Here is a 20,356-nt window from a genome sequence, read left to right as displayed (position 1 = left end):
CAGTTTTTGAAAATGTGCCATGTACTGCTGAGAAAAAGGTATATTCCTTTCTATCCCCATTCAATTTTCTCCAGACATCTATCATGTCTAACTTTTCCAGTAATCTATTCAACTCTTTCACTTCTTTCTTATTTATTTTTTGGCTAGATTTATCTAATTCTGAGAGGGGGAGATTCAGGTCCCCCACTAGTATAGTATTACTGTCTAATTCCTCTTGTAACTCATTTAACTTCTCCTCTAAGAACTTGGATGCTATACCACTTGGCGCATACATATTTAATATTGATATTACTTCATTATTTATAGTACCTTTAAGCAAGATGTAATTTCCTTCCTTATCTCTTTTAATGAGATCTATTTCTGCCTGCACTTTGTCTGAGATAAGGATTGCTACCCCTGCTTTTTTTACTTTAGCTGAAGCATAATATATTCTGCTCCAGCCTTTTACCTTTACTCTGTGTCTATCTCTCTGCTTCAAATGTGTTTCTTGTAAACAGCATATTGTAGGATTCTGGTTTTTAATCCACTCTGCAATTCGCTTCCGTTTTATAGCAGAGTTCATCCCATTCACATTCACAGTTATTATTACTGACTGTCTATTCCCCTCCATTCTATTTACCCCCATTGTACTTTCCCCCCCTTCTTTCACCCTATTCCTCCTCACCGACATTTGACTTCTTACCCCTGCCTCCCCCAATCCGCCCTCCCTTTTTATCACCCCCCTCTCTTTTCTTTACCCTTTTCTCCCTTGCTTTTGTCCTCCCTTCTATCAGTCCCCCCCTTTCCCTTCCCCTTTTGCTTCCCTAAAGAATGAGCTAAGTTTCTTTATCCCAATGAATGTATATGTTATTCCCTCTTTGAATCAAATCTAATGAGAGTAGGGTTGAAACAATGTTCACCCCTCCTTTCTTTCCCTCTATTGTAATAGGTTTCATTTTTTCACCTCTTCATATGATATAATTCATCCCATTCCACCTCCCCTTTCCTCTCCTCCCCAAAGACTCCCTTTTTAACCCCTTGATTTTTTTTTGTATCATCACATCAAAGACAATTTATATTTATACCCTCTGTGTAAACTCCTTCTCTCTGCCCAAATACATTTACAGTTCTTAAGAGTTATGAGTGTTATCTTCCTGTGTAGAGATATAAACATTTTAACCTAATTGGGTAACCTTTTCTTTTCCCTCTGTTTGTTTACCTTTTTAAACTTCTCTTGAGTCTTGTATGTTGAGATGAAATTTTCTATTCAGTCTTTGCACCAGGAAAGATTGAAAGTCCCCAATGTCATTAAATGTCCATCTTTTCCCCTGAAAGAGAATGTTCATTTTTGCTGGCTAATAGATTCTTGGCTGCAATCCCAGCTCCTTTGCCTTCCAGAATATCATATTCCAAGCCTTGCGGTCCTTTAATGTTGAAGCTTCTAGGTCCTGAGCAACCCTGACTGTGGCTCCATGACATTTTTTTTTTTAGTGAGGCAATTGAGGTTAAGTGACTTGCCCAGGGTCACACAGCTAGTAAATATTAAATGTCTGAAGCCGGATTTGAACTCAGGTACTCCTGACTCCAGGGCCGGTGCTCTAACCACCGTGCCACCTAGCTGCCCCACTTTTTTTTTTAATTTAATTTTTATTTTTAAAATTTTTTTGCTCCATGATATTTAAATTGCTTCTTTCTGGCTGCTTGGAGTATTTTCTCCTTCACCTGATAATTCTGGAATTTGGCTACAATATTCCTTGGAGTTTTCCTTTTGGGGTCTCTTTCAGAAAGGGATTGGTGGATTCTTTCAATGATGATTTTATCCTCTGATTCTATGATATCAGGGCAGTTCTCCTTAATAATTTCCTGGAATATGGTGTCTAGATTCTTTTTCTGGTCATGGCTTTCAGGCAGACCAATGATTCTCAAATTGTCTCTCCTGGATCTGTTTTCCAGATCAGTTGTCTTTCCAATGAGGTATTTCACATTTTCTTCTGTTTTTTCATTCTTTTGATTCTGCTTGACTGATTCCTGGTGTCTCATGGATTCCTTATCTTCCAACTCTCCCATTTTAATTTTTAAGGCATTGTTTTCTTCAGTGAGATTATGCACCTTTTTTTCCATTTGCCCAAGTGAATTTTTTTCAGGGAGTGTTTTCTTCAATGAGATTATGCACCTTTTTTTTTTTTTTCCATTTGGCCAGATAAATTTTTTAAGGCATTTTTTTTCTTCAGTGAAATTATGTGCTTCCTTTTCCAAGCTGCTGATTCTTTTTTCATAGTTTTCTTGTTTTGCTTTCATTTCTCTCCCCATGTTTTCTTCTACCTCTCTCAATTGATTTTGAAAATCCTTTTTGAGCTCTTCCAGGAAGGCTTTTTGTTCTTGGACCAATTCACCTTCCCTCGTGAGGCTTCACATGTAGGCAATTTGCGGCTATTGTCCTCATCTGAGTTTGTGTTGGCTTCTTCCCTATTGATAAAGAAGCTCTCAAGGAAGAGGGCTCTTTTTTTGCTTCTTACTCATTATTGCAGCTTGTTTATTTATTTTTTAAGTTGAGGTCTGCTCTGGGGGCGCCAGGGTCCCTGTTTTGGGCTTCTTGTGCAGGGGTATAGGTGCTGTATGACTGGCTTTTTACTCTGAGGCCTTTATAGTGTGTGCAGTTCGACCCCCTGCACTTCCTGTCTGGGTGGGCTTGGCCAGGCTCCCGATCCTGCCTGTCCCTTTCATGGCCCTATAGCCCGCCCTCCCAGCCGGTGCAGGTAGGTTTTTCTACTGTCCTTCTTGGCCACCAAATTTTTGAGCCAGGTTCCAGGGGCCTCATTTGTTCGGCTGTGGCCAGTAGCTCCTGCTAACTTTCCCAACCCCCTTGGCGCTAGGCTCCTGTCCTGCGCTGGGCCACCCTTTTGCCCGAGTCAGACCAACCTTTTCCTGAAGTCTTCTAAATTATCTCTGGTTGGAAGACTGTGTCTTTCTGTCTCTTTGCAGGTTCAGTAGTTTCAGAATCCATCCAGAGGCTTGATTTAATGCTCTTTTTGAGGGAAAAGAAGGAAAGCTCAGGCAGCTTGCTGCTTCCTCTCCGCCATCTTTGTTCCGCCCACCCCTGTTTAACTTTTTATGCTTCTCTAGGGTCTTGTATTTGTAAGTCAAATTTTCTGTTCAGCTCAGGTATTTTCATCACAAATGACTAAAATTCTTCTCTTTCATTGAATTGCCATTTTTCCCCTGAAAGCCTATACTCAGTTTTGCTGGGCAGGTGATTCTTGATTGTAATCCCAGTTCTTTTGCTTTATGGAATATCATATTCCATGCCCTCTTATCCTTTAAGGTAGAAGCTACTAGATCTTGGATTATCCTGAGTATGGCTCTACAATAATTTAATTGTTTCTTTCTGGCTGCTTGTAGTATTTTCTCCTTGACCTAGGAGCTCTGGAATTTGGCTATAATATTTCTGCAAGTTTTCATTTTGGGATCTCTTTCAGGATGTGATGGATGAATCCTAGCAATTTCTATTTTACCTTCTGCCTCTAGAATATCAGGGCAATTTTCCCTGACACGTTCTTGGAAGATGATGTCTAAGCTCTTTTTTTTTTTGGTCATGGCTTTCAAGTAGTCCAATAATTTTAAAATTATCTCTCCTGTATCTATTTTCCATGCCAGCTGTTTTTTGAAGGAGATATTTCATATTGCCCTCTATTTTTTCATTCTCTTGGATTAGCTTTATTTTTATTTCTCATAGTTATTAGCTTCCATTTGTTCAGTCCCAATTTTTAAGCAATAATTTTGTTCAGCAAGCTTTTGTAACTCTTTTTCCACTTGGCTTTTCAAGCTGTTCACATTTTCCATAACTTTCCTCTATCTCTCTCATTTCTCTTTCCATTTTTTCCTCTAATTTTCTTACTTTATTTTTCAAAGTCACTTTTGAGTGCTTCTATGGCCATCAGTTGTGGAATGACTAAACAAGTTGTGGTATATGAATATAATGGAATACTATTTTGCTGTAAAAAATAATAAGCAGATGGATTTCAGAAAATCCCAGAAAAACTTAGATGAACTGATGTTGAGTGAAATGAGCAGAACCAGGAGAATATTGTACACAGTATCAACAACATTTTGTGATGATCAATTGGGATAGATATAACTCTTCTCAGCAATATAATGATCCAAGACATTGCCAGAAAACTTATGGTAGAAAATGCTACCCACATTCAGAAAAAGAACTATTGAATATGAATGCAGATTGAAGCATATTATTTTCACTTTTGTTGTTGTTTTTGTTATTGTTCTTGTTTATTATTTCTTGCATTTTTTTGTTCTGATTAATGTGGAAATATGTATAACATCATAGTGATCTACATCCAGTTACTTGCTGGTCTCCAGAGTGGGGAGGGAATGGAGAGTTGGAGAAAAATTTTGAACTCAAAAAAACATCTTTACATGTAATTGAGAAAAAAATTTAAAAAGAACAGACAAACAATAAACAACAACAATGTGGAAATATATTTTACATGATTGTACATGAATCAGCTACATCAGATTACTTGCTTTCTTGGGAAGGGGGGAAGAGAGGAAGTGAGGGAGAAAGATTTGGAACTCAAAATCTTACAAGGATGAATGCTGAAAACTACCATTATATGTAACTGTGAAAAAACAAAATAGTATTAAGTGAACATAAAATAAAATTTAAAAAGAGCCTAGACATCATTCAAGAAATATAAAGGAAAACTGCCCTGATATCAGAAGGTAAAATCGAAATTGAAAGAATCCACCAATCACCTTCTGAAATAGATCCACAAATGAAAACTCCAAGGAATATTTTAGTCAACTTCCAGAGCTCAGAAATCAAGGAGAAAATATTTCAAGAAGCCATAAACAACTCAAATATCATGGAGCCACAGTCAGACTAACACAAGATTTTAATATTTTCTACATTAAAGGATACTTGAAACATGATATTCCAGAAGGCAAAGGACCTAAGATTCCAACCAAGAATCACCTACCCAGTGTCACTGAGTATAATACTTTAGGGAGAAATGATTGTTTAATGAAATAGAGGACTTTCAAGCATTCCTGATGAAAAAACCAGAGCTGAATAGAAAATTTGACACTCAAACATAAACTCAAGAGAAGCATAAAAGGGTAATCATGAAAGAGAAATTATAAAAGACTCAACTTAACTTTAGTTGTTTACATTCCTATATGGAAAGATGATTCATTTATCTCCTAATAACTTTATGATTATTAGTGTATCTAGAAGTCTCCATATACAGAGGGCATAGCTAGGAGTTGATTATTTTGGAATAATCTCCAAAAATGTAGGGTTGAGAAAGTGGGATGCACTGGGAGAAGGGGAAAGGTAAAGATAGAATGGGGGACCTTTTTGATATAAGAGATGTGCAGGGAAGAGCCTTTATAGTGGTAAAAAATGGACAGTGTGACAGGCAGTGCTTAAAACTCACTCTCATTTGAATTGGTTTAGCACACTCATTTGAGCATAGAAATCTGTCATGTAATAGGAAAATAGGAGGGGAAGGAAATAAGAAACATATGCGGAATAAATAATAAGGAGGGTGAATTAAGGGAGGCAATGGTCAAAAGCAAAACAGATGTTTGAGGAGAAACAGGATAAAAAGAGAGAGAAGAAAAAAAAGAAGAAAATGGGTTGGAGGAAAATACAGTTTATAACCCATGGATTAGAAGCTAAACCATAAAACAGAACCAAAAACCAAGAATGGATTAGAAATCAAAATCTAGGGCAAGTAGGGGGCGGGGCCAGCACTAGGCGGCGGCATCTGGCGTGGGGTGTCTTAGATGCGCAATGGCTTAGGCAGTGAAAGCACCTGCCAGGGGGAGTGCCTGAGCCGCGCCGCCGCCGCCCCCTCCCGCCGGGACCCGTCGCAGCCGCCAGCGCCCCCGACCCGCGGTCACCATGTGTGACCGCAAGGCCGTAATCAAAAATGCGGACATGTCGGAGGAGATGCAGCAGGACTCCGTGGAGTGTGCCACCCAGGCCCTGGAGAAGTATAACATAGAGAAGGACATAGCAGCCCATATCAAGAAGGAGTTTGACAAGAAGTATAACCCCACCTGGCACTGCATCGTGGGGAGGCACTTTGGCAGCTACGTGACGCATGAGACGAAGCACTGCATCTACTTCTACCTGGGCCAGGTTGCCATTCTCCTTTTCAAGTCTGGTTAGAGCAAGACCTGGGCCTCCTGCCCCAGAGCCATCCAAATCACAAGGACTGCAGCCTAAATTCCAAATACCAGAGACTGAACTATCTTCAGCATCGCCATGGGAACACCTCGAGCTTTAAGCCTTTATCGTGTTGTTGTACAAGGCATCCTATGTACTAGTTTGTTGTGGTTATAAAACAATTAGCAAAAAAAAAAAAAAAAAAGAAATCAAAATCTAACAATATGCTGTGTACAGGAAGCACACTTGAAACAAAAAGACACACAGAGTTAAAATAAAGGGCTAGAGCAAAATCTGTTATGCTTCAATTAAGTAACAAAAAGGCAGAAATAGCAATAATGATTTCAAACAAAGCAAACACAAATATAGACCTAATTAAAAGAGATAATTAAGGAAACTACATTTTGTTAAAAGCACCAAAGACAATGAAGTACTATTGAAAAATTTTCCAGCAAGTTTCTCTGATAAAGACCTCATTTTTTAAATATAGGGGATTGAATCAAATATATAAAAAATAGGAACCATGCTCTAATTGATAAATGGTGAAGAACACAAATCTTTTTTCAGAATAATAAACCAAGATCATCTAAAATTCTACATGTGGGTCCTTTGGGAAGCAGAACTAGCAATGATATTGATGGATCAAAGGTTAAACACAATTTTAGTGCCCTTTGGGCATAATTTCAAATTTGAGCAAAACTATTTATAGCAGATTTTTTGCAGTGGCAAAAAATTAGAAATTGTGCAGATGCTCATAAAATGGGGAATAGCTGGACAAGTTGTGGACTATCATTGTGATGTAGTACCTGTATAGAGTCCAAGAAGCAACAGTGACAACCAAACATGAAATAATTGATTGCTTTAATATTGTAAAAGGAGTGTGTCAAATCTGTATATTGTCATCTTATTTATTTAACTGATATGCAGAGTCCATCATGTCAAATGGCAGGCTGGATGACTCAAAAGCTGAAATTAACCTTGCCAGCAGAAATATCAACAATATTAGATATGCAAATTATACCACTCTGATGGCAAAAAAGAAGACAAATTAAGAAGATCTTGATGAAGGTGAAAAAGGAGTGTGTGAAAACTGGCTTGAAGCTTAATATCACCCCCTCCCTCCCACTACTACCACCAAAACTAAGTTCTTGGTACCTGGTCCCATCACTTCCTGGCAAATAGAAAAATAAGAAATGGAAGAAGTGCCAGACTTTATATTCTTGGATTCAAAGATTATTGTAGACAGTGACTGTCACCACAAAATTAAGTATCAATGCATGGCTCTCATTACCACAGATGAGTGCCACGGAATTGATGCTTTTGAAGAGAGAAGACTTTTTTGTTGAAGATTTTTGAGAGTTTCTGTGACAGAGAAGAGATCAAATTGATCAATACCTACAGAAATTAATCTAGGCTATTCACTAGAAGGTTAAACACTTAATCTGAAGTTTAAATACTTTAGCTACATAATGAGAAGACAAGCCTCACTGGAAAAGACCCTGATACTGGGAAAGATTCAAGGCAAAAGAAAAATAGGTCAGGAGAGTTTGACACGAAGAGATAATATAATGAAAACAACAAACATGAACTTGGGTAGACTTTGAAAGATAGTAAAAGATAGAACAGCCTAATTTGTTATGGTCCATGGTGTCACAAAAAGTCAGACTGACTGAATGATTCAATGACAACAACAACAACATTGTGCTATAAGAAATGACAAGAGTGTTGGTTTCAGAAAAAAAATGTCAAGACCTATATGAAGTGATATTAACTGCCGTGAGAACTGGGAGATCATTTTGCTTAGTAAGAGCAATGGTCTAATTAATGATGATAAGCAATGAGAGCCTTGACTACTTTTATCAATAAAATGATTCAAGATGGTTCCAAAGAACTCATGATAAAAACAATACTATCCACCTCAAGAGAGGGAACTGATGGACTCTGGGTGAAAATTGAAGTGTAATTTTCTTGTTTTATCATTTTCAGGTTTTGTGTGTGATATAATTAATATAGAAATGTTTTGCATGATTTCCCAAGTATAATTGATACAATATTACTTTCATTTTTATTTGGAGGGTAGGTTGGGAGAGAATGAGAGAATCTGGAACTTAAAATTTAAAAATTAAATCATGCAATAAAAAAATAATGATTTAAAAAAAAAAGATAGCTCAAATTCCACTTTCTGCAGGAGAACTTTCTTGGTTTTCTCCTACCCACAACACTTCCTTAGCTGCTATTGCCTTCCTCTCTAAGATTACATTCCATCAATTCTGTATATATTTTGTTTGTTCCCAGTTATTTATATGTTTTCTCCCCCATTTTAACATGAGTTTTTTTGAAGGCAGAGATTGTTTTTAACTTTTGTAAATTTGGCACTTGTGTCTGGCAAAGAGTAAGTGACTGACTCCATTGACTTGCCCAAGGTCACATAGGTAACAAGTTAGCAGAACTTATATTTGATTCTCAGTTCCCTGACTCCATATACACTGATCCTTAGATTTAACTAGTTCACAAGAAAAGAGGAAGAATAGAAACACATTGAAATTTGTTTCAATATGGTTGGGAAATGGGATCCTTCAATAGTTAGATCTCATCTTGGTCCCCAGGAAAAGCTACTTTGATCGACTTATATGGTCAGATATATGCATTCTAGTTTTAGCTCAGCATCAATTTGGAGAAGTTGAGAACTTTATTGCAGCCAGATGGCTCAGTGGATAGAGCACCGGCCCTGGAGTCTGTAGTACCTGACTTCAAATCCGGCCTCAGACACTTAACACTTACTAGCTGTGTGACCCTGGGCAAGTCACTTAATCCCAATTGCCTCACTAAAAAAACAAAAAACAAAAAACCCCCCAAAACTGACAATTACTTAAAGAGAACTCCAGAGAGTCTGAAAGTGAAATTCAGGTGCTAAAAGAATTAAAAAAAAAGACACAAAAGTAAGGCTTTCTGTTCATTTAACCAGCCTGCAGTGAGAGAGGCTGCCATCCTCAACTTTTTGATGAATCGATTGCAAATGCTATACATTATTGAGTTTAGAACTGGTAGTGGATGAAGAAGATGAATAACTGTCTCCTCCAAGATAGAATATCACACAATATAGAAGAATCATAGAATCCCAGAATGACAAGTAGCCTCCATGGAAATCTACTTAAACGTCCTTCTGACTAAGAATCCCTTTTACAGAACTGCCAATAAGTCTGTAATCATTTATTAAGTGCCTACTGTGTGCCAGGCCCTGTGCTAAGCATTGAGTATACAAAGATATATAAAAACATGGTCCCTGCTCTCAAAGACCTCATGGTCTATTGGGATACCATGTTGGACAAGTGCTCATCCAGACATAGAAAAATAATTTTTCTAGCTTTGTCTTTTGTGGCCAAGTAGAATAAATTTTACCACTTTTTATTTGAACCTTCAAGTACCTGAATAAAGACAAGTATAGAGCATTACTGGCTGTGGAGTCAAGAAGACCTGGGAGACCAAATCCAGTCTCAGACACTTATTACCTGTGTGACCCTGCACAAGTCACTGAAGCTCTGCCTGCCTCAGTTTCCTCAATTGCCAATGGGATAATAATAACATCTACCTCACAGGTTGTTGTGAATATCAAATTAGAAAATGTTTGCAAAATGCTTAGCACAGAATCTGACACAAAGTAGGTGCTTTCCTCCCCTCCCTTTACCTTCCTGTCTCTTCCTTTCCCTTCCCTTTCCTTCCCTTCCCTGTTCTTCCCTTTCTTTCTTGTCTTTTCTTTTCCAAGTTAAAACAGCCTCAATTCCTTTGATCAGTCCCAATGTGGCATGATCTCAGGTTCTCTCATTATGCTGGTAGCCTTCCTCCTTCACTTCAGCTTATCAAAATCATTTTGAAAATGTGGGGCTCCCAGAGTGAACACCATAATTCTGATGTGATCATAACACAGCATGTAGGGGGACTATTAACTCGCTCATTACAGATGCTATGCTTTTCTTAATGTAGCCTAAAATCTCATTAGCTTCTTTTGTTCCCATGGCATACTGTTTTCTTACATTGTACTTGCAATTCATGTAAACTGTCTTTTGTACTTTAAAGGTTCATTTAAAAAAAGGCAAATGTAACACTTTGCATTAATTCTATTAAATTTAAGCTTCTTACATATATACTCTGTCAAGATATTTTTAGATCCTGACTGTTATTCAACATGTTAGCTCCCCTTCTTAACCTTGTGTTAGCTGCGGATTTGCTAGACATAACTTCCATACCTGTATCTGAATCCTTAATACAATTATTAAATGGCAGAGGCTGTGTATAGATTCCTGGATAACTCCACCAGAGAGTTCCTTTCACATTAAAATCAATTAATTAATGACTACTCTGAGTCCAGGCATCCAACCATTTCTAAACACAACTAGCTGTACTCTCATCTTTCATCTCTCATCTCATTTCATTGTCACATGTGCAGACTGATACTACTTTGACCTAGAGGACCAGATTACCGGCTTATGTTTGTCTTACCCTACTTTCTTTTTTTCCTCCCTATAACTTTGCTCTCTAGGACAGAAGTTTGGACTTTCTGTTTCTTACACTCAGGGCCTTGTCTTAATTTTGTACACAAAATCCTTTGGTCTATATTACTTAAACAAAAGTGCTTGCTCAATAATATTTCTTAGCTGTATGTTTTTATACTGTTCTTTGAAAGGGTCTGAAGCCTTGTTCTTGTGGGCTAGGTTCAGGGAAGATAAATTAACCCAAGTGCCAATGAAGGCAAGGAATGAGCTGCCTAAATTATTGCTGTCCAGATATGATCTCTTTGAAATCCACACAGACTGCACTCAGCTGCACTCCTGTAAAACCATCTCAGTAGATGGGCTAAAGCAAATTGAGGGTATCCAACAGACCTCAAACCCATCAGTGAGTTAGGGGAATGTCTATCCTAAGCATATGAAGACTTCCCCTAGCAGAATGGGTACATGAGAACAATTTGTTCCAGTGGCAAGGATTGGTGGCTGAAGCAGGCACTGTGGAGCACTTAGAGCTTGGTCAGACATCAAAGATGCCAAGGTCATGCACTACATCCTGGGCCACTGACAGTCATCTTGACTTTTGTCTAGCTAAGGCATTTTACTGTGATGTCATTGGTCCCCTTCAAAATGAAGGACAAACAATAATGCCTACTATAGTACAAAGCTTACTATTTATTTAGCAGATTTTAAGAGCTATAACACTAGTTTTCCTTTTTCTTCATTAGGATCCAAAAAGATAGCTTGTAAACGTTAAGTGAACAATTTATCAATGTCTTCAAATTAGTAAATTAAAAAAAAATCTTTGAACTTAATATTGCTCCTAGTTTTGATGAATTGCTATTATAAAAATAGTAATGAAATAATTTAAATAATGAAAAGTATTTTATATCAAAACAGACTTTCCCTTATAAATATTTGAGATGGTGTATTAGCCCTTCTCTTTGATTAAATATTATGTCGCAAAGGAGCTCCTTCCCTGATTGGCTGAGGTCTTTTGAACACATGTCTGATGAGACCTAGAAAAATAGATGACTCTAATATAATATAAAAACAACAAGAAGAACAAAAACAATGACTAACTCTGGTGTTAGAGGACTTGGGTTCATATCCTACCTCTGACACTATTTATGTGACCTCAGACAAGTAACATTACTTGTTTTCAGTTTCATCACCTTTAAATGAAGGACATGCATTTGTTGTCCTTGGTGTCCATATCCCTTCCTGTTTGATAACTAAGATCCTATATATTTTATTCTCAGGAATTGGTGAATTCATTGCAACCCTTGACATTCTCTCTCTATTTCCTAGCAATGATTACATCCTAGTCATTACCCAGAGCCAAAGAGGAAATTCACACATCTGAAAAGAGGCAGATACATCCCTATAGCAGATAGTAAAATGATATATGAGGGGGTGGTAAAACTGGGAAGTTACTACTCCTACTTCCAACCTTCAGACTGCTCAGAGTAGGATGAGAATTCCGAATAATGAGAGATGTGAGATTCTTATAATTGCTATAGTACTATGGTATGGAAAAACATATAAATACTTCAAAACAGCTTTAGGAAAACTGTCTATTTTGCCTGAAGAACTAGCCACAACTAACTACATGACAGCAGTGGGGAGGAAGGTGTGGCTTAATTGCTGCTATCAATAAAAATGGCTTGCAATTATTATTCTTAATACAGGAAAACATCATTATTTGATAGGTAGCACATCTCCCTCTGTGTTGATCTCCAGACTTTGGTATCTCAAAGATTTTTAGCTTCTAACCTTAGGATTGTGCTATCAGTTTTTATGATGCATGCAATTAGGCATTGCATCTAGAGCACACTGACTTCTGTTGATTATTTATGGCTTGTTAAGTTTTCCCCAGTCACAAAATCCTGAAGAGGGGGTAGATGGAAGGAGGAATCAGAAAGTAAGGTGACAGGACAACAGATACTTCCTGGAACAATGAATGACAAAATGATTCCTCCAAATATTAAGGTTATAGTCCAGGTGTTACATAAGGGATTTTCAAAGTATCTTTAAGATTGATGAGGTGGTCTGAGCCAGGTACCCTATAAAAGATGCAACTTTATCCAATGTTAAGAAGGCTCTATCTCGGGGGCAGCTAAGTAGTGCAGTGGATAAAGAAGACCTGGGTTCAAATCCAGCATCAGACACTTGACACTTACTGTGTGACCCTGGGTAAGTCACTTAACCCTTATTCCCCCCCCCCCAAAAAGAAGGCTCTATCTTCATAGACTGACTTAATTCTAAAAGACTGACTCTCAACTGACAGAGAGACAGAAAGTGGGACATGAAATGAGCCCACTAATTATTTATTTATTTTTTTTAGAATAGAATTTTATTTTCCAAAATATATGTAAAAACAAATTTTAACATCAATTAAAAAAAAAATTGTTCCAACTTCTCTTCCTCCTCTATTCCCACCCCCACCCACTAGAACTCAAGCATTTCAAAATAAATTATACATGAGTAGTCATGGAAAACATTCCCACATTAGCTAGGTTGTGAGGAAAAAACAGTCAAAAAACTCCCAAAACTTCAGACTGAGGAATTGTCAAAGAGAAAAAACATTTTTTTAAAAAATGTGTTTCCAGGGGCAGCTAGGTGGTGCAGCGGACAGAGCACTGGCCCTGGAACCAGGAGCACCCGAGCCCAAATTCAGCCCCACACCCCCAACACCCACCAGCCACATGACCCCAGGCAAGCCACCCAACCCCAATTGCCTCACCAAAAAAGAAAAAAAAGAGAGAAAAGAAAAAGAAAATGTGTTTCCAACTATTTCAGATACTATCACTTCTTTCTCTGTAGATGGGTTGCCATTTTCATAGTCCTTCAGGGTTATATTGGACCATTGCCTTGCTGAAAATAACCACATGCTTCCCAGCAGGTCATTTTACACTATTGCTGTTATTTTGTATACAGTGCATTTCACTCTGCTTCAGTTCATGTAGGTCTTTCCAGGTTTTTCTAATAGTATCCTGTTCATCATACCCTAAATAATGTACCTTAAACTTGACAAAGAATTTTCTTCGTATTAACCCAGCAAAGTCATCAAAACTATTTCCCTCCATCCTATTCCCTTCCCATGATATTTACTCTATTTTCCATCTTCTTTTAAACTATTCCTCCTCAAAAGTATTTTACTTCTGACTGTCTCCTCCCCTACTCTACACTCCCTTTTTTTCCACCCTTCCTTCCTTATCCTCTTCCCCTCATACTTTCCTGTAAGGTTAGATAGATTACTCCTCCCAACTGGGTGTGATTGAGCTCTGATTCTCTATGGTTGGAAGCTTGGCGTGCTTTTACCCCTCCCCCACTGGGCCACCACCACTCGATTCAGCCCACTGGTTCAGAACCAGGGCACTTTGCCCCAACTCCAGCAGATACTGCCTCCACTTCACCCCGGCCTACCTCCGAACCCCGTCACCAGTCCGTGATCGGAGCCTCAGAAGCTGCTGGTGCTGAAGACTCTGACATGCGCTGGAAGCAGTGTCCCTGGCTGGGTTTTGATTTTTACCGCATTATTTGGGCGTGAATGGACGGGTTTATCTGGAGCTTGTGGGAGTCACAGTCTCTCCTCCGCCATCTTGGCTCCGCCCCCTGAGCCCACTAATTATTAAACCTCAGGTCAACTTGTGGGTTAAACTAAAAGTAGAAGTCATCCACTATTAACTATTTTTTTTGTTCTTTTTTTGTCACTATTAACTATTAACAAAATGCTACACTCTTCTTTCTCGTTAAATCCCTTACTCATGTAGCCCCTAATTCAAAGTAACTCATTTGAAAGGAACTTGGCAATTAATGTCTTTTGCCCTAGTATTGACCCAGTGCATAACTCCTAGCTTCAGTACTGCTTGGGAAAACGGTGCTGACACAAGGAGGCTAAGTCAGTTTTTGTTGCAGCTACCATTTTGCATTGAGCCACCATTATGGTGAAAGTATAGTCCCTTATTCTGGGTGAGGATTAGGTTGTAAGTTTCCTTTTTTGGATCCCTTCATTCCCAATATTTAACTGTAAGCTTATGTCTGAAATTTTAAGATAGAATGACAAAGTTTCTTTAAAATTATGTAACTAGGGGGGCAGAGCCAAGATGGTGGAGGAGAGGCTGTGACTCCCACAAGTTCCAGATGAACACATCCACTCACACCAAATAATGCAGTAAAAAACAAACAAAACAAAACAAAAGAGCAGCCTAATGGACATAAGAACAGAGTGAGACTATTTCTCCACAAAAGAGGGCAATTCCAATCACCTACTGATCAGACTGAACCACTCAGCACCTTCCAAGAGATTGCCAGGGAAAACTGCCCTGATATTCTAGAAGCAGAAGCTAAAATAGAAATCAAAAGAATCCACCGATCACCTCCTGAAAGAGATCCCAAAAGGAAAAGCTCCAGGAATATTATAGCCAAATCCCAGAACTCCCAGGTCAAGGAGAAAATATTGCAAGCAGCTAGAAAAAAGGAATTCAAATGCTGTGGAGCTCCAATAAGGATAAGGCAAGATCTAGCAGCTTCTACATTAAAGGACTGGAGGGCATAGAATATGATATTCCAGAGGGCAAAGGAACTGGGACAACAACCAAAAATCACATACCCAGCAAAACTAATTTTAATCCTTCAGAGGAAAAAGATGGGATTTCAATGAAAAGGAGGTCTTTCAGGCATTTGTGATGAAAAGACCTGAACTGAATAGAAAATTTGACTTTCAAATACAAGACCCTAGAGAAGCATAAAAAGGTAAACAGGAAAAATACTTCACGAGGGATATTAAAAGATCAAACTGTTTACATTCCTACATGGGAAGATAATACTTCGAACTCATAAGAACTTTCTCAGTAAGGAATTCACAGAAGACACAGGTCTGAACTGAATATGAAGGGATGATATCTGTAAAGCATTTATATTTTGTTCTTTGTGGGGCAGACATGGTGGGGTGTCTTATGTCTGGAGCCGGATTTGGTCTTGGGGCCTCCTGGGTCCAGGGCTGGTGCTTTATCCACTGTGCCACCTAACTAACCCATGATGACATCTTTAAAATAGGGTTGAGGTATAGGAAGAATAGACTGGGGAAGGGGGGAGGGGAGAGATGGTCTGGGGAGAGGTAGTTCACATGAAGGAAACAAGAAAAAAGCTTATGGAGGGGAGGGGGGAAGAGGGGGAAGGAGTTGGGGAGTGAGTGAACCTTAATATCATCAGAATTGACTCAAAGAAGGACTAACATACATACTCAAGTAGGCATGGTAATATATTTTTGCCCTGAGGGAGGGGAGGGAGATAAGGGGGAAGGGGAAAGAGGGGAACGATTGAAGGGCGGATTGGGGGAGAGAGCAGTATAAAGCAAAACACTTTTGAGTAAGGTGAAGATCTTCTGCATTACTGCGCAAGTATGACATATTGAATTGTTTGATTTCATTAGGGAGGGCTGAGGAGGGAGGGAGGAAGAAAAATTTAGAACACAGAATCAGCTCAAAGACCTTAATCTCATCAGAGTGGGCTCATGGAGGGAATAACATTCACACCCAATTGGGAGGAGTAATCTATTTAACCCTACAGGAAAGTATGAGGGGAAGAGGATAAGCAAGGAAGGGTGAAAAAAGGGAGTGTAAGAGTGGGGTAGGGGTCTGTCAGAGGTAAAACACTTTTGAGGAGGAATAGGTTAAAAGAAGATAGAAAATAGATTAAATATCATGGGAAGGGAATAGGATGGAGAGAAACAGTTATGATGATCGACAGTATTAGCAAAATGTATGGTATCTACTTTGCTGGGCTACTATGAAGAAAATTCTCTGTCAAGTTTAAGGTACTATATACAGGTTATGATGAACAGGATACTATCAGAAAAACCTGGAAAGACCTATGTGAACTGAAGCAGGGTGAAATGTACTGTATACAAAATAACAGCAATAGTGTAAGGTGATCTGCTGGGAAGCATGTGGTTATTTTCAGGAAGGCAATGATCCAATATAACCCTGAAGGACTTATGAAAATTGCAACCCATCTACAGAGAAAGAACTGATAGTATCTGAAAACAGTTGGAAACACTTAAAAAATTTTCTTTTCCTCTTTGACAATTCCCTAATCTGAAGTTTTGTTTTGTTTATTGTGTGTGTGTGTGTGTGTGTGTGTATGTGTGTGTGTGTGTTTTACTGTTTTCTCTCACAACCTAGCTAATGCGGGAATGTCTTCCATGACTACTTATGTATAACTTACTTTGAATTTCTTGAGTTCTTGTGGGTGGGGGGTGGGAAAGGAGGGAGGAAGAGAAGTTGGAACACAAAGTTTTTAAAAATTGATGTTAAAATTTGTCTTTACATATATTTTAGAAAATAAAATTCTGTTCAATACTTTTGTATTATTTTGTATTATATTTAATTATGTAACTAATAAGGACAGGTGGGTGGTACAATGGAAAGGGAATTAGGCTTGGAATGAAGAACACTCATATTCCTGAATTCAAATTTGGCCTCAGCTACTTCCCTGGGCAAGTCACTTACTCCCGTTTGCCTCAGTTTCTTCATCTGGAGAAAGAGATAGCAAACAATTCCAGTATCTTTGCCACAAAAACCCCAAATGTGTTCAGACACAACTGAAACATTCAAGTAATAACTATTACATATTAAGTTAGTTATATGAATGAAATGGTATTATTAGGCAGAGCTAGCTACATAATGATGGCATCTTAGTGAAGAAGATACTTAGTAAATTTGGTTTTACTTGTCTTTGAAACATCCTACTCATAAATCCTGGTTTATTATGATTAACAAAAGGCCAAACAGTTGATACAAGAGATAAAGGTAAGTGTTGATCTTTTTTTTTCCTTTTCTATACAATATGTTTTAGTTCAGAAGGAAGATAGGCTGTCTCAGCAGAGTGGTTTAGAAAGTCATGGAAGAACAAGCATACTCATACACTGCTAGTAGAGTTGTAAACCGGTTCATCCTTTCTATAAAGCAGTTGAACACCAGCCAAACCATCTTTAAATATGAGTAGCTTTTGACCCAGTAATAATCCTACTAGGCATATATCACAAAGATATAAGAGAAAGAGGAAAGTACCCTATTTCCCTCTACCTCTCACTGAAACATTCAAAGTAGGACCTTTTGTTGTAGCAAAGAACTGGAAGCATCATTGGGGAAATGGCTAGATAATTTTTTTGGTATATAATACATTAAGTTATAATAAGTTGCTATTATTAATATTACTGGAAGAAATAACAAAAGAGCAGAATCTAAAAACTATGGAAATACCTGTATAAAGCAATATACTTTTTTTTACTTTGGTTGGTTGCTTTCAGGCAAAAAAAGAACTTTTGTTCTTGAAAAAAATTATAAAACCTATGTGTAAAAAAATAGTTTTTCGGGGCAGCTAGGTAGTGCAGTGGATAAAGCACTGGCCCTGGAGTCAGGAGGACCTGAGTTCAAATCCGGCCTCAGACACTTGACACTTACTAGCTGTGTGACCCTGGGCAAATCACTTAACCCCATTGCCCCGTTAAAAAAAAACAAACAACAAAAACAATAGTTTCTCCATAAAATGTGAAGAGAGACACAAACTGTTAAGAGGACTGAGTGGCATATTGCCTCTCAAATGAATGTATCACAATGATCTGTGTGGGGGAAGAGAAATGACTGTGGCTATAGTCCATATATCATATGAATGTGACTTTAGATTTTGAGAGGTTAGAATACATAAGGCTGTAAATCAAAGAACTGTTTGAAGACTGGGGAAATTAAATTAGGACTATTGGTTTTATAACTGACAGAAATGTAGATTTTATGAATCCTCCCTCATAAGAGAAAGGTGAGTCACTGAACATTTAGAGGGTCTGATATGGAGCATTAGAAGCAATTAAGCTGACAGGAAGTCTTCATTAAGATGCTGTGCTGGGACTCTGCTGATAAGAAAAGCATTGTGGATTGGTTGAAGAAAATTCTGGTGCTGTTGCTAGGAAGCTTATTGGGAAAGAGGCAGACAATAATCATATGAGCTATTACCTTCAAATGCTAAGAGACATGATACACCCCCCCCCCCAAGACATATCTGCTATTTTTCTACTTCCTTCTCTGGTTTAAGAGGGAATTCAAATTGACCTTAGCTGCTTAAAGTAGCTTTGTTAAAAGAACAGTCTTGAAACTGTTGAGACAACCCAGTACCTTATTGAGTGAAGAGGTGGCTGAACTTACCTTCATTGCCTAGGAAATGATTTCTATGAGTTCTGCTTTGTTGTAATTAAGGACTTCAACCATATTGGACAACATAGAATCCTATTTAGTGATGAGCAGGCTGGTCTTATCTGAATTGCATTGGGAGCTAACTTGAGGAGTTTTGTAGCTCTTTAGCTTAAGAGAATTGTGCCTTAATACAATAATACTACCTTTTCTAAGTGCTCTGTTAACATGACAATTACTTAAAGGAGGCTGAAAGACCTGAAGGGAAACAGTTAATAGGCAGTAGGTTTGTGTGATACAGATTCCTTTAGGAACCAAGCATAACAAGGTCTGCAGTTCAGAGTTGTGAGTTGCCTGAACACATGGGTTTCCTTATTTATGAACCATCCTGCTAGGTTTCTAATAATGCCTTCACACTGCCTTCCCATGAACACTGCAAATATTGGTGGGAAAATATAACTCTGATTTATACAATTTGATTATTGCAAAATTTGACCTATCTTGCCTAACTATGATTTCATGTTTTATCTTGATTTTATCTTATTAAGTAAATAGTTTATATTTAAAAGTTAATGTTACGGTGATTGATTTTGTGTTAATGAGAATAACAATCATAGGGGTTCATTAACTATAATGGTGAGTAGTATGTGTACATCCTTCTCCCCTTCCAACAGGGTTACCTTTAGAATTATGAGGGAAGGTTAGAGTTTGTGGGTCATGCCTCATTTGTGCTACACATGCAAGAATGAATTCAGAGTAAAGTGATCAGAACTAGAACAATTTATGCAATATCTACAATATTGCAAGGAAAATAAATCTGAAAGACTCAAGAACTTTGATCAGGCTCAATTCCAGAAGCATGGTTACTTACTCCTTATGGAGATGTGATAGGTTAAAATTGCAAAATGAGATATATATTATCAAACATTTCTTTTGCTTGATTATATTTATTTTTTATGAGGGAGGCTTTTTTTTCTGCCAGCAGAGGGGGAAGCTTGATAGTGATGACCTCCATAAATAAAAATAAAAGAGTGTCAATGAAATATTTTTAATTGAATAGAAAAAGAATTGAAGTTCAAAAGTAAGACAGACAAGTTGGACAGGCTTGTTAGAGATTCATTGATTCATCTTTAATCCTCTTATCCTATTTTCTTTGTATATAGAATGTTCAATTTTGTTGATGTCTATAAAGTTCAGAATAACAAGAAAATTAAATTAAAATACTGGGGAAAAAATGTCATAGTAAAACATCTGGTTTCGGAGCCTCAATGGAGGAAATATCTTTTTATTGTTAATCTAATAGCTTCTCTTCAAGATCTTTTGCCTGATTCCCCGATTTAGTCCCCCACACAATGAATATATACTTATTTCATATATAACTTATATTAGTTATATGTGAATATGTTATATCTCCCCCCTCAGGAGATTGTAATCTCTTTGAAAAAAGTGACTAATTGGCTTTTATAGTTGTATTTGCCAGGCATAGAAATCTTTGG

At 37.8% G+C, this 20,356-nt stretch overlaps 1 protein-coding gene across 1 annotated transcript; it reads left to right on the top strand.

The window, feature by feature from the left end:
• The first annotated feature begins 5,821 nt into the window (after positions 1-5,821).
• On the top strand, positions 5,822-6,378 carry LOC122731499 (dynein light chain 1, cytoplasmic-like). Its single transcript, XM_043971630.1, has one exon. The coding sequence runs from the start codon at positions 5,903-5,905 to the stop codon at positions 6,170-6,172; it is 270 nt and encodes an 89-aa protein (XP_043827565.1). The 5' UTR covers positions 5,822-5,902; the 3' UTR covers positions 6,173-6,378.
• The last annotated feature ends 13,978 nt before the right edge of the window (positions 6,379-20,356 follow it).

The sequence above is a fragment of the Dromiciops gliroides genome, chromosome 6 (assembly GCF_019393635.1).
Source record: "Dromiciops gliroides isolate mDroGli1 chromosome 6, mDroGli1.pri, whole genome shotgun sequence".
NCBI classification, from domain to species: Eukaryota; Metazoa; Chordata; class Mammalia; order Microbiotheria; family Microbiotheriidae; genus Dromiciops; species Dromiciops gliroides.
This window is presented reverse-complemented; position numbering and strand designations above follow the sequence as displayed.

Coding starts and splice junctions, on each gene's coding strand:
- LOC122731499 (XM_043971630.1), top strand. CDS start 5,903: ATGTGTGACCGCAAGGCCGTAATCAAAAATGCGGACATGTCGGAGGAG.